Source organism: Oryx dammah, unplaced genomic scaffold (genome assembly GCF_014754425.2).
Source record: "Oryx dammah isolate SB20612 unplaced genomic scaffold, SCBI_Odam_1.1 HiC_scaffold_23, whole genome shotgun sequence".
In the NCBI taxonomy this organism is placed as follows: Eukaryota; Metazoa; Chordata; class Mammalia; order Artiodactyla; family Bovidae; genus Oryx; species Oryx dammah.
In genome coordinates this window covers 25,729,525-25,744,374 of record NW_024070207.1, presented here as the reverse complement: position 1 = coordinate 25,744,374, position 14,850 = coordinate 25,729,525, and the positions used below count along the sequence as shown (strand labels likewise).

Below are 14,850 nucleotides of genomic sequence, written 5' to 3'. Positions count from 1 at the left end.
CTGCTTTCTTGCCTGTGTGCATGTAGTTCTCTTTTTGCCTGCAATGATTCCCCCCCTTTCCTCACGAATTTGTCCTTCAAGACAGCTCAGAAACAGGGTCAGGACTAGGACAACACAAGTGAGATACTCTGCTTGGGTGCAAAATGTAAAGATGTGCCAAAAAACCCTCAATAATCAAGAGGAAATAACATTTTATGCAATCTTTTTTAAAAATTTAAATGAGTGCAAAAAATTCATGATGAAACAAAATAGCCATATTTTGTACAATCCATCTCACTTGCTTATGTTAATCCTGCCCTGTTGGATCCTGTCTTTAGTTACAATTTTGATGATTGGTTCATCATAGGTTTTTGTGCATTCATTTTTATTTTTAAAAATATTGCATTGAAATATCATTTATCTGAATTACTGAGGTTTTTTTTACACTCCCCTGCTACATTCTGTGGCTGAGGAAAGTGCCACACTTCCCTCAATGTCATCCCAACCCTGCTCAGGAATTACCTCCATAAAGAAGTCCTCTACTTAACCATAGGATATTTATGGTTTCAGTTTGTCTTTGTGATAGTTTCTATTTCATTTTAATATGGTTTAGGTTTTATTTCTACACTCTTAGTAGTAGCAGTTGACTTTGCACATAAAAACATATTGCTGTACCATGACTTACCAAGAACATTTATTAAAACCTAGAGTTGGGCTTCATGAAAGTCAGGCCTGAATTTGGTCCAGTAGAATTTAGTGACTGACTGCTATGATCTGTGTGTGCTCTCAGTGGTGAATTGTACCAAATCTTTCAGATGGCCTGTCAATGCTATCTCCCCTTTGTTGTGCTTCTCAGAGGCTACTTTGTAGAATACAGTGTCATGCTTTTTACAAGTAAAACTCAATGTGAGGTCTTGTGAGCATTAGATTATATTTTAAAACTCCCCTCCCCTGCTTTTTACACCTCAATAAATAATGCATGTTCAGTGTAGCAAAAAGTGGAAGGCAGGAAAAACACAAAAGAGAGAAATGCCCGTTTGCAGCTTCATCACTTAAACTTAAGCTACCATCAACATTTGGTTGTGCATATGGTTATTTTTAAGTTTACATATTTTTGATAAAAATGATATGCCATACATACTGCTTTGCAGCCTGCTTTTTCTATCTAGCAGTTAATTGTTGACATTTTCAAATATCCTCAAATATTATTCTACAATCAAATTTTATGGCTGCATACTACTCCATTAAATGGATGTTTCATACTTTATGCAACTAATCCTTTGTTATTTTTGAACATGTAGGTTGTTTCTAGTTTTTCGCTAAACTAATCATAGTTTAAATGGATTCTTTTCTATCCTCTCTGAGTACATGTTCTTTTTTTTCCCCCAATTTTCTTCCAACTCCAGAAATGATGGACTTAGTATGAAGAATGTGAGGCTGATGAAAATCATCTTTATAAAATATACTTTGACACAAATAATGCTTTCTATACATAGCTTAAGTCATTAATTTCATCATAATAGCAGGCTGAGATTTTCTTTTATAATTCCCAAATACTGTTTTCTTTATTTTAAATGAGTGAAACGTTTCATTTTGGTTCTCTGGCAAAACAAAATGTGCACCTCTTCTGATTTTAGATTCGAATGCAGGCTCAAGGAAGCTTGTTCCAAGGCAGCATGATTGGCAGCTTCATTGATATATACCAACAAGAGGGTACCCGGGGTTTGTGGAGGGTGAGTACTCTTGGTATTAGTCTTTACACCTGGAATTTGTGAAGAAGACCTTTAATGTAAAGGCATAAAATTGTGAATTGTCACCTTATACTATGTAAGATTCTTGATAACCCCAAAAAGATAAGAGGGTAAGAAGCTCCTTATCACCTTTGAAAGGACTAAAACTTATCAGTTGTCTTTCACTTCAGTTCAGTCACTCAGTTGTGTCCGACTCTGCGACACCATGGACTGCAGCATGCCAGGCCTCCCTGTCCATCACCAACTCCCGGAGTTTACTCAAACTCATGTCCATTGAGTCAGTGATGCCATCCAGCCATCTCATCCTCCATTGTCCCTTTTTCCTCCTGCCTTCAATCTTCCCAGCATCAGGGTATTTTTTAATGAGTCAATTCTTCACATCAGGTGGCCAAAGCATTGGAATTTCAGCTTCAGCACTAGTGCTTGCAATGAATATTCAGGACTGATCTCCTTTAGGATGGACTGGTTGGATCTCCTTGCAGTCCCAGGGACTCTCAAGAGTCTTCTCCAACACTGCAGTTCAAAAGCATTGATTCTTCGGCACTCAGCTTTCTTTATGGTCCAACTCTCACATCCATACATGACTATTGGAAAAACCATAGCTTTAATGATATGGACCTTTGTTGGCAAAGTAATGTCTCTGCTTTTTAAAAAATTTTCTTTATTTTTAAATTGAAGGATAATTGCTTTACAGAATTTTGTTGTTTTCTGTCAAACCTCAACATGAATCAGACATAGGTATACATATATCCCCTCCCTCTTGAATCTCAAAAGGAACCACAATATGATGGGCATATTGTACCCATCTTTCTGTGAAATGCTCCCTTGCTGCTACTGCTGCTAAGTCGCTTCAGTCGTGTCCGACTCTGTGCGGCCCCATAGATGGCAGCCCACCAGGCTCCCCTGCTCCTGGGATTCTCCAGGCAATAATACTGGAGTGGGTTGCCATTTCCTTCTCCAATGCATGAAAGTGAAAAGTGAAAGTGAAGTTGTTCAGTCGTATCCAACTATTCCCTTGGTACCTCTAATTTTCTTGAACAGATCTCTAGTCATTCCCATTTTATTGTTTTTCTCGATTTCTTTGGATTGATCACTTTAACATTATAAAAGTTAAAAGATATACTATAAAATATTGAGAAAATATATTAAGAAGAAAAATATCCAATAATCCCACTAGCAAGTAATGTCTGTGCTTTATTAATATGCTGTCTAGGTTGGTCATAGCTTTTCTTCCAAGGACCAAGTGTCTTTTAATTTCATGGCTACAGTTACCATCTGCATTGATGTTGGAGCCCAAGAAAATAAAATTTGTCACTGTTTCCATTGTTTCCCCATCAACTTGCCATGAAGTGATGGGACCAGATGCCATGATCTTAGTTTTCAGAATGTTGAGTTTTAAGCCAGCTTTTTCACTCTCCTCTTTCACTTTCATCAAAAGCCTCTTTAGTTCCTCTTCACTTTCTGCCGTAAAGGTGGTATCATCTGTATATCTGAGGTTATTGATATTTCTCCTGGCAATCTTGATTCCAGCTTGTGCTTCATCCAGCCCAGCATTTTGCATGATGTTCTCTGCATATAAGTTAAATAAGCAGGGTGACAATATACAGCCTTGATATACTCCTTTCCCAATTTGGAACCAGTCTTGTGCTCCATGTTCAGTTCTAACTGTTACTTCCTGACCTGCATACAGATTTCTCCAGAGGCAGGTGAGGTGCACTGGTATTCCCATCTCTCTCAGAATTTTCCACAGCTTGTTGTGATCCACACAGTCAAAGGCTTTAGTGTAGTCAATGAAGCAGAAGCAGATGTTTTTCTGGAATTCTCATGCTTTTTCTATGATCCAGCACATGTTGGCAATTTGATCTCTGGTTCCTCTGCCTGTTTTAAATCCAGCTTGAACATCTGGAAGTTCTTGGTTCATGTACTGTTGAAGCCTAGCATGGAGAATTTTGAGCATTACTTTGCTAGCATGTGAGATGAATGCAGTTGTGTGGTAGTTTGAACATTCTTTGGCATTGCCTTTCTTTGGGATTGGAATGAAGACTGACTTTTTCCAGTCCTGTGGCCACTGCTGAGTTTTCCAAATTTGCTGGCATATTGAGTGCAGCACTTTCACAGCATCATATTTTAGGATTTGAAATAGCTCAACTGGAATTCTGTCACCTCCACTGGCTTTGTTTGTAGTGATGCTTCATAAGGCCCACTTGACTTTGGACTCCAGGATGTCTGGTTCTAGGTGAGTGAACATTCTTGCCACCTCTTCTTAATATCTCCTGCTTCTGTTAGGTCCCTACCATTTCTGTCCTTTATTGAGCCCATCTTTGCATGAAATGTTCCCTTGGTATCTCTAAATTTCTTGAAGAGATCTCTGGTCATTCCCATTTTGTTGTTTTTCTCCATTTCTTTGGATTGACCACTTTAACACTATAAAAATTAAAAGATATACTATAAAATATTGAGAAAATATATAAAGAAGAAAAATATCCAGTAATCCCACTAACTAGAAATATCACTGTTAACATTTTGTTATATTAACTTCCAGTCTTCTATATGTACTTCGGGTGTTTTTTTTTTGTTGTTGTTCCTATAACTTTTTATCCTATGTTAATCACTTAAGTTTGTAATATTAAATAAGACTACTAGTTCAGTTCAGTTCAGTTGCTCAGTCGTGTCTGACTCTTAGCAACCCCAGGAATCGCAGCATGCCAGGCCTCCCTGTCCATCACCAACTCCCGGAGTTCACTCAAACTCACGTCCATCGAGTCGGTGATTTTATCCAGCCATCTCATCCTCTGTCATCCGCTTCTCCTCCTGCCCCCAATCCCTCCCAGCATCAGAGTCTTTTCCAATGAGTCAACTCTTCGCATGAGGTGGCCAAAGTATTGGAGTTTCAGCTTTAGCATCATTCCTTCCAAAGAAATCCCAGGGCTGATCTCCTTCAGAATGGACTGGTTGGCTCTCCTTGCAGTCCAAGGGACTCTCATGAGTCTTCTCCAACACCACAGTTCAAACGCATCAATTCTTCAGCGCTCAGCTTTCTTCACAGTCCCACTCTCACATCCATACATGACCACTGGAAAAATCATAGCCTTGACTAGATGGACCTTTGTTGGCAAAGTAATGTCTCTGCTTTTCAATATGCTATCTAGGTTGGTCATAACTTTCCTTCCAAGGGGTAAGCATATTTTAATTTCATGGCTGCAGTTGCCATCTGCAGTGATTTTGGAGCCCCCCAAAATAAAGTCTGACAGTTTCCACTGTTTCCCCATCTATTTCCCATAAGTGATGGGACCAGATGCCATGATCTTCATTTTCTGAATGTTGAGCTTTAAGCCAACTTTTTCACTCTCCACTTTCACTTTCATCAAGAGGCTTTTTAGCTCCTCTTCACTTTCTGCCATAAGGGTGGTGTCATCTGCATATCTGAGGTTATTGATATTTCTCCCAGCAATCTTGATTCCAGCTTGTGCTTCTTCCAGCCCAGCGTTTCGCATGATGTACTCTGCATATAAGTTAAATAAGCAGGGTGACAATATACAGCCTTGATGTACTCCTTTTCCTGTTCCGTGTCCAATTCTAACTGTTGCTTGCTGACCTGCATATAGGTTTCTCAAGAGGCAGGTCAGGTGGTCTGGTAGTCCCATCTCTTTCAGAATTTTCCACAGTTTATTGTAATCCATGTAGTCAAGGGCTTTGGCATAGTCAATAAAGCAGAAATAGATGTTTTTTTGGAACTCTCTTGCTTCTTCGATGATCCAGTGGATGTTGGCAATTTGATCTCTGGTTCCTCTGCCTTTTTGAAAACCAGCTTGAATATCTGGAAGTTCTTGGTTCCTGTACTGCTGAAGCTTGGCTTGGAGAATTTTGAGTATTACTTTACTACCGTGTGAGATGAGTGCAACTGTGTGGTAGTTTGAGCATTCTTTGCCATTGCCTTTCTTTGGGACTGGAAAGAAAACTGACCTTTTCCAGTCCTGTGGCCACTGGTGAATTTTCCAAATTTGTTGGCATATTGAGTGCAGCACTTTCACAGCATCATCTTTCAGGATTTGAAATAGCTCAACTGGAATTGCATCACCTCCACTAGCTTCGTTCATAGTTATACTTTCTAAGGCCCACTTGACTTCACATTCCAGGATATCTGGCTCTAGGTGAGTGATCACACCATTATAATTATCTTGGTTGTGAAGATCTTTTTGTACAGTTTTTCCATGTATTCTTGCCACCTCTTCTTAATATCTTCTGCTTCTGTTAGGTCCATACCATTTCTGTCCTTTATCGAGCCCATCTTTGCATGAAATGTTCCCTTGGTGTCTCTAATTTTCTTGAAGAGATCTCTAGTCTTTTCCATTCTGTTGTTTTCCTGTTTCCTTGCATTGATTGCTGAGGAGGGCTTTCTTATCTCTTCTTGCTATTCTTTGGAACTCTACATTCAGATGCTTGTATCTTTCCTTTTCTCCTTTGCTTTTCACTTCTCACTTTTCACAGCTATTTGTAAGGCCTCCCCAGACAGCAGTTTTGCTTTTTTGCATTTCTTTTCCATGGGGATGATCTTGATCCCTGTCTCCTGTACAGTGTCACAAACCTCTGTCCATAGTTCATGAGGCTATCTATCAGATCTAGTCCCTTTAAATCTATTTCTCACTTCCATTGTATAATCATAAGGGATTTGATTTAGGTCATACCTGAATGATCTAGTGGTCTTCCACTGTCTTCAGTTTAAGTTTGAATTTGGCAATAAGGAGTTCATGATCTGAGCCACAGTCACCTCCTGGTCTTGTTTTTGCTGATTGTATAGAGCTTTTCCATCGTTGGCTGCAAAGAATATAATCAATCTGATTTCGGTGTTGACCATCTGGTGATGTCCATGTGTAGAGTCTTCTCTTGTGTTGTTGGAAGAGGGTGTTTGCTATGACCAATGTGTTCTCTTGGCAGAACTCTATTAGCCTTTGACCTGCTTCATTCCATATTCCAAGGCTGAATTTGCCTGTTATTCCAGGTGTTTCTTGACTTCCTACTTTTGCATTCCAGTCCCCTATAGTGAAAAGGACATCTCTTTTGGGTGTTAGTTCTAAAAGGTCTTGTAGGTCTTTATAGAACTGTTCCACTTCAGCTTCTTCAGCATTACTGGTTGGGGCATAGGCTTGGATTACTGTGATATTGAATGGTTTGCCTTGGAAACGAACAGAGATCATTCTGTCATTTTTGAGATTGCATCCAAGTACTGCATTTCGGACTTTCTTGTTGACCATGATGGCTACTCCATTTCTTCTAAGGGATTCCTGCCCGCAGTAGTAGATATAATAGTCATCTGAGTTAAATTCACCCATTCCAGTCCATTTTAGTTCGCTGATTCCTAGAATGTCGACGTTCACTCTTGCCATCTCCTGTTTGACCACTTCCAATTTGCCTTGATTCATGGACCTAACATTCCAGGTTCTTATGCAATATTGCTCTTTACAGCATCGGACCTTGCTTCTATCACCAGTCACATCCATAACTGGGCATTGTTTTTGCTTTGGCTCCATCCCTTCATTCTTTCTGGAGTTATTTCTCCACTGATCTCCAGTAGCATATTGGGCACCTACTGACCTGGGGAGTTCCTCTTTCAGTGTCCTGTCTTTTTGCCTTTTCATACTGTTCATGGGGTTTTCAAGACAAGAATACTGAAGTAGTTTGCCATTTGCTTCTCCAGTGGACCACATTCTGTCAGACCTGTCCACCATGACCTGCCCATCTTAGGTGGCCCCACATGGCATGGCTTAGTTTTATTGAGTTAGACAAGGCTGTGGTCCATGTGATCAGATTGGCTAGTTTTCTGTGATTATGGTTTCAGTAGTCTGCCCTCTGATGCCATCTCACAACACCTACCATCTTACTTGGGTTTCTCTTACCCTGGATGTGGGGTATCTCTTCACAGCTGCTCCAACAAAGCACAGCTGCTGTTCCTTACTTTGGATGTAAGGACCTTGCTCCTTACCTCTCCTGCGTCCTCATCCAAGACTACTGGTAGTACAGTCTATAATGGGAAATTCATTAATAGGTTCTTAAAAGGGAGAGACTCACTTTTATTCTTTCTTTATAATTTTCCCTAACTGTGCTGTGCTGTGCTTAGTTGCTCAGTCATGTCTGACTCTTTGCAACCCCATGGACTGTAGCCCTCCAGGCTCCTCTTTCCATGTGTATTCTCCAGGCAAGAATACTGGAGTCAGTTGCCATGCCTTCCTCCAGGGGATCTCCCCAAACCAAGGATCAAACCCACATCTGCATTGCAGGCAGATTCTTTACCTTCTGAGCCACCAGGGAATGTCAAACATACAGAAAAGTTGAAAGAACACAACAATGAACAGAACCTACACACCTGTATTAAATGACTCAAAGTTTAGTCATATTTGCTTTATCTACTTACATATATATATACACATATGCATACCCACCCACCCACACACACACTTTTTGCTAAATTATTTGAAAGAAAGTGCAGAGATCATAGTACTCCCCTAAGTACTTCGTTATGCATATCCTAATAATAAGGACATTCTCCCTCATAATGACAGTAAAAGCTCCAATATTTTGGCTACCTGATGTGACGAACTGACTCATTAGAAAGGCCCTGATGCTGGGAAAGATTGAAGGCAGGAAGAGAAGGGGACATCAGAGGATGAGATGGTTGGATAGCATCACTGACTTAATGGATATGAGTTTGAACAGCTCTGGGAGATGGTGAAGGACAGGGAAGCCTGACGTGCTGCGGTCCATGGGGTCGCAAAGAGTTGGACATGACTGAGTGACTGAACAACAACAACAAATTGTCACAACTCAGAAAATTTGTAAGTCTCTAATACCTAACACCCAGTCCATATTCAGTTTTCTTATAAAATGTTTCCTTGCATTTCCCCTGTATTTCCTGTATGCTGGAGGTTAGATCTGTTGGCTTGATTAGATGCATGTGAAATGTTTTTGGTAAGAGAGCTTCATAGGTGACCCTGTATGTCATATTACACCACAGCAAGAGGCACATAATGTTAGGTTGCCCCCAAATTAGTGATGCCAAGTTTGTTCACTTGTTAAGATACTGTCCACCACCTCTTACCATAATAAAAGATAAGTCTTTCCCCCTTTGCAATTAACAGGTAATGTCTATGGTAATATATCTAACAACAACATGTATATTCCGTTACTTAATAACCTTTAATCAGTGGCATCTGTCAATGATACTTGAGGTTTGCTTTTTGATAAAAAGGCCCTTTGAGGTACCCTATCTTGATTAGTCTAATTTAAAACCAGAAAATGGAACTAACTAGAACTCTTTCACAAACTAGTGCTAGGAGAAAGACAAAGACAGAGCAATAAATAGAATTGGAGATTTTGTCAGGGGAACATAACTACTTAATTTTTATTTAAAATAATCTTTTAATTGTAATAAAATATATACAACACAATTTTACATAGTTGTACAACCAGTCTCCAGAATTCTTTTCATCCTGCAAAATTGGGACTCTGTACCCATTATACAACAGCGTGCCATTTCCTCCTCCCCCAGCCCCTGGCCACCAACCTTTTATTATCTCCTTATGAATTTGATGGTTCTGGGTACCTCGTGTAAATGGAATCATACAGTATTTGTCTTTTTATTACTGGTTTATTTCATTTAGCATAATGTCCTCAAGGTTCAACCATGTTGTCACATGGGTCAGAATTCCTTTTTTAAAGCTGAACAATATTATATACATACACTGCATTTTGTTAATCCATTCATCCATTGATGAACATTTAGTTTGTTTCTGTATTTTGGCTGTGAACATGGATGTGCAGATGCCTTTTCAAGACTGGTTTCAATTCTTTGTGTATATACCCAGAAGTGGGACTGCTGAATTGTATGATAATTCTGTTTAATTTTTTGAGGAATTGAAAATGGCTACTTTTACAATCCAGGCTATTTACATCATCCAGACATGTAAGGTAAAGAAGTGAAATACATTGTGCTATGTATTCTTTTGACTTCCAAGTGGCACTAATGGTAAAAAACCTACCTGCCAGCGTAAGAGACGTGGGTTCGATCCCTGGGTCGGGAAGATCCCCTGGAGGAGGAAATGGCAACCCACTCCAGTATTCTTGCCTGGAGAATCCAATGGACAGAGGAGCCTAGCAGGCTACAGTCCAGGGGTCGCAAAGTGTCAGACATGACCGAGCAACTTAGCACATTCTTTTGACACTGACACGTATTATTTACATATTAAAATACAGGAATATTTTTTTCATTTCAACAGGGAAGTGTGTTTGCATTTTTCTTCAAACACAGGGCCCTTTTCATCTGTATTTTATTTTCTTGCTTTGATTGTAATAACATGGGTACTGGAAACATTTCATTTTCACTGGAAGCATTTCCCTTTCTTCCTAACTCCATTGTGAGAAATAACAGCAGGAGTACAGTAAGAAAGTGACTGGCGCTTAGGTCAGGGTCGGAGAGACAGTAGAGCGGTGACCTGGAGAGCACTTGCCCTGTTCATTGCTGCCATGCACCGTGGGAGTCCATGGTGCTTTCAAGAGAGGCTGAAAATCTGCATTCCTGTGTGAAGTATCCATTCCTGTGGTAGGTTTTTTTTTGGTGGTTTTGTTTTTTTTTTTCAATGTTGACAGCTAATTCAGCCTTCTAGGAAATACTGTTTAGGCCACACAAAACATGTCTGTGAGCAAAATTCACCCCGTGGAGCCATACTGTTCACCAAACTAGTCTTCTGGGGCTACCTTCTAACAGAGTTGAGCAGGTGGAAGGGTCAGAGAGGAAGGTACTGCTGGGCAAAGCAGCCTGACCAGCTGAATCAAGCATCCGATGATAGCACAGCTCCATCACGTCCACATTATGAATTGCGTTTGGGAATTTAGAGAGGATTGAACTCTAATTTTAACAGGTATCCCAGAAAGTAGTTATTCCTCCTGGTATATTATTTTCAGTTTTTTATCAAATTATTTTAAATTTTATTTTTTGGCCACATCACACAGCATGTGGCATCTTAGCTCCCCAACCAGGGATCAGACTCATGCCCCCTAGATTGGAAGCATGGAGTCATAACCACCGGACCACCAGGGAAGTCCCTCAGTTTTTTAAATGATATTTAAACACAGTTATAAAAGTAAAATATTCCTTGTAAAAATTTTTACATAAATTTGTCATTTGTGTATATACCTCTCCTCCTAAAGTTAGAATGCTCAGTCACTTCAGTTGTGTCTGATGCTTTGCGACCCCATGGATTATAGCCCACCAGGATCCTCTGTCCATGGGATTTCTCAGCCAAGAATACTGGAATGGGTTGCCATTTGCTACTCCAGGGGATCTTCCTGACCCAGGAATCAAACCCGTGTCTCCCATGTCTCCTACATTGGCAGGTGGATTCTTTACTCACTGAGCCACCTGGGAAACCCAGTTAGAATAATGCTGTCTCTTCCCTTCTTTAGCATTATAAGCATTTTCTTGTGTTATTCTTATTCTTCAAAAACATGACTTTTTAATGCTCTGGCAACCCTGTGTTGTAATGTAAGCTGTGATAGGAATAGTGCTTGTGACTGAAAAGCTGGTAGTGTTACTGCAGGAGGACTTGTAAGGAAGTGCACTTTGCCTTGGCCTTCTCCCTGGCTGTGTCATACCTTTTGTGTGATCCTAGTGTATCCTTCTGCACATCCTAAATTCTTTGAATTAAACTTGAAAGCTCTCCTCTCCCTACTGCCTTTGCTTCATGCTTTTATTTATTTATTTATTCTTGGCTTTGCTGGGTCTTTGTTGCTGGGCGTGGACTTTCTCTTGTTGTGGCAAGCGGAAGCTACTCTTCGTTGCAGTGTGTGGGCTTTTCACTGTGATGGATTCTCCTGTTGTGGAGCATGGACTTGAGGGTAGGCTCAATAGTTGTTGCTCCAAGGCTTAGTTACTGCTGGCCATGTGGAATCCTCCCAGACCAGAGATTGAACCCATTTCCTCTGCATTGGCAGGTGGTTTCCCAACCACTGGACCACCAGGGAAGCCCAACATCTTTACTGAGATAATTCACATACCATAGAATTTGCCATCTTAAAGTATATATTTAATGTTTTTTGGATATCCACAGACTTGTATAGCCATCACTGCTGTCTAAGTTTAGAACATCTCATCACCAGAGAAAAAACCCTATACCCATTCATAGTCACTTCTCACAACCTCCAACCCTCCCAGACCTAGGCAACCACTAATCTGCTTTCTGTCTCTATAGATTTCCCAATTCTGACACTTCATGTAAATGTAATTATACAACATATGGCATTTATGACTGGCTTCTTTAGTTTAGCATACTATTGTAAAAGTTTCATCTGTGTTTTAGCATTTATCAGTACTTCATTTCTGTTTATGGCTGAATAATAGTTGTATGTACATACCACATTTTGTTTATCCTTTCATCAATTAATAAGTATTTATTTGTACTTTGGGGCTATTATGAATAGTGATGTTATGAACATTTATGTACAAGTTTTTGCATAAATACATGTTTAATTCTCCTGGATATATCTAGATGCGAAATTGATTGGTCATATAGTAATTCTGTGTTTAACTTTTTCAGAAATTGCCAAAGTGTTTATCACAGTGGCTATGGTATTCCCACCAGCAGTATATAATTGTATATCTTCTTTGGGGAAATGTCTATTTAGATCTTCTGCACATTTTAAAATTGGGTTGTTTGTCTTTTTATTGTTGAGTTGTAACAGTTCTTTATATATTTTGGCTACTAGTCCATATATTAATATAATATATGCTTTGTACTAGTCCAGATATATGACTTGCAAATATTTTCTCCCATTGTGTGGGTTGTCATTTTACTAATCACAAGAATGTTTAATTATGATAAAGTCCATTTATCTATTTTTCTTTCATTGTTTGTGCTTTAGATGTCATATCAGTGATTTTATTTTTAGTACAGTAAGTGAGTTGGGAATTTATAAGTGTTTCAGTATATGCAGTTGTTGTGAGATAGTGATCTTATGCTGCAGATTTGGATTTTTTTCTGCCATTTTAAAATTCCTGACCTATTTTGTTCACCCTTTGACTCAACTCACTACCAATGTATTTCCCCAGTGTCTCATGTCACTTATATTTTGTAGGGTGTTGTCCCAACTGCTCAGCGGGCTGCCATCGTCGTGGGAGTAGAGCTACCAGTCTATGATATTACGAAGAAGCACTTGATATTGTCAGGGCTGATGGGAGACACAATCTTAACTCACTTTGTGTAAGTCTGATAGGTTGTGTTCATTCCATATTGTCAGTACTTCAAGCACAAAAAGCATCTTTCACTGACGTCCTCATTTAGAATTGATAATGAGTACATATGGCCTAAATACCTTTTTCTCTCTCATCACCAGAACTTCAAGCCTTCTGATAAACGTACAGAGATTCCAGATGCAATAGGCACTTTTGTACTTGGGAGCAGTGTCTAATTCCAGATGTCTGCAGTATTTGCACTTGTTCATATATAGACTCTATACCTAATAAACTCATCCATTATTTGCTTTGATTAATGTTGGGTCAGAAAGCAAATTTTTTCAATGATAAGCAGAATAAAAGGGTGAAATTTTATAGGGCTTGTGAAGCAAGACCACAGTTTTGGACTGAAATGTTGCTCATTTCATCTTACATTTTCTTCATCTTGCAACTTTTATGTTATTTTAATACTCAAATTCCTTTTGCATATGATGTTGTGACTTGAAAATTTTACATAACTAACAGATGATGCATAATACTTCCTGCTTAGGAAACTTGCTAGACTTACAAGCTCTTTTAAAAAAAAAAAGCTATCTGAATTTTGGATTGAAAAGTGAAGGGGACAGCTTTTGACTAATGTCTCTTTAGTAAATATTTCCTTTCTCTTTAGATTGTAATAAAAGAGCAAGTGCCAGGTTTTATGTGATGTCTGACTCATTGTACATTTATGTTTGACCTAATTTCTGTTTACGTGGGCAGAGGTGGAAATGGAGCAGTCTGTCTTCTTACAGTTTTTATCTTTAGTTCCAGCTTTACATGTGGCTTGGCTGGGGCTCTGGCTTCCAATCCAGTTGATGTGGTACGAACTCGCATGATGAACCAGAGGGCAATTGTGGGACACGTGGACCTCTATAAGGGCACTTTGGATGGCATTTTAAAGGTACGCACATAGTGAACTTGGATTGTATTTTTGACTTTCTTTGATGTCTCAGACTTGCAGTCCTTATTCTTAGTTGCTGCTCTGAAGATGGAAGAATCATTATATCTATTTTTAGTAGCCTCTCAGAGTAATTCCCAGGTAGGAAAACTGTCTCCTTGGTAATCTGCTGATGCTTAGTGGTCCTTGATATTATTATTCCAGTTTGAATGCTTAAGACTGCAGGATACCTTATCAATAGCACCATGTAGAATTACTGATGAAAAGGACCTGACATATTCCACATTTGCCCACTTCAGACAAGGCAGAGATGCTGTAATAGAAACTCTGATACTCGATTCTAGTTCAGTATTGTACTATTGTTCCCAGTTTGGCTTTGAAAGTTTCTGCTGTGTTATATTTGTAGGAAGCTGAGAATCATACAGGTATTATGCATTATATAACCACTAGTAACAATACTTCTAAAAAGGCAAATTTGGAGCTAAAATATGATACTATCATATGGTTTCTCTGCTGTTATCAGTGTAGTTAACTATTATCTATCAGATACCATTTTATTTTATTAATATTTTATTTTTTAATTAATTAGTTATTGGTTGTGCTGGGGCTTCATCAGACCCATGTCCCCTGTTTGGGCAGGTGGATTCTTATTGACTACCACCAGGGAAGTCCCCAGGGACCATTTTAGTAGAAACAGAAATTACAGTGTACCACAGGTATACAAACAGATAATCAACACATTTTGTTAAGTGATAAACTCAGGGCTCTATGGGAGGAAATTTTAGTCCAGTTTGGAAATTTGGGATAGGTTTCCTGTAGATGGAAGAATACTGAATATAATAACTCACATCTGTTGAATGCTTTACTATGTATCAGAGATTGTTCTAACGAGACTTACATGTATTCATTCATTTAATCTTCACAATTACAGCACACTGAAGCACTAAGAGGTTAACTAACCT

The 14,850-nt window shown here is 39.1% G+C and overlaps 1 protein-coding gene across 3 annotated transcripts in view; it reads left to right on the top strand.

Annotated features, from left to right (window-relative positions):
- Positions 1 to 14,850, top strand: part of SLC25A14 (solute carrier family 25 member 14) — a 36,544-nt gene that overhangs the window by 12,641 nt on the left and 9,053 nt on the right. For all 3 annotated transcript variants that reach the window (XM_040265166.1, XM_040265168.1, XM_040265167.1), the window contains 3 exons: positions 1,617 to 1,712; positions 12,855 to 12,979; positions 13,756 to 13,891. In XM_040265166.1, the coding sequence (XP_040121100.1) occupies positions 1,617 to 1,712; positions 12,855 to 12,979; positions 13,756 to 13,891 (357 nt within the window). The remainder of the gene's footprint in view (positions 1 to 1,616; positions 1,713 to 12,854; positions 12,980 to 13,755; positions 13,892 to 14,850) is intronic.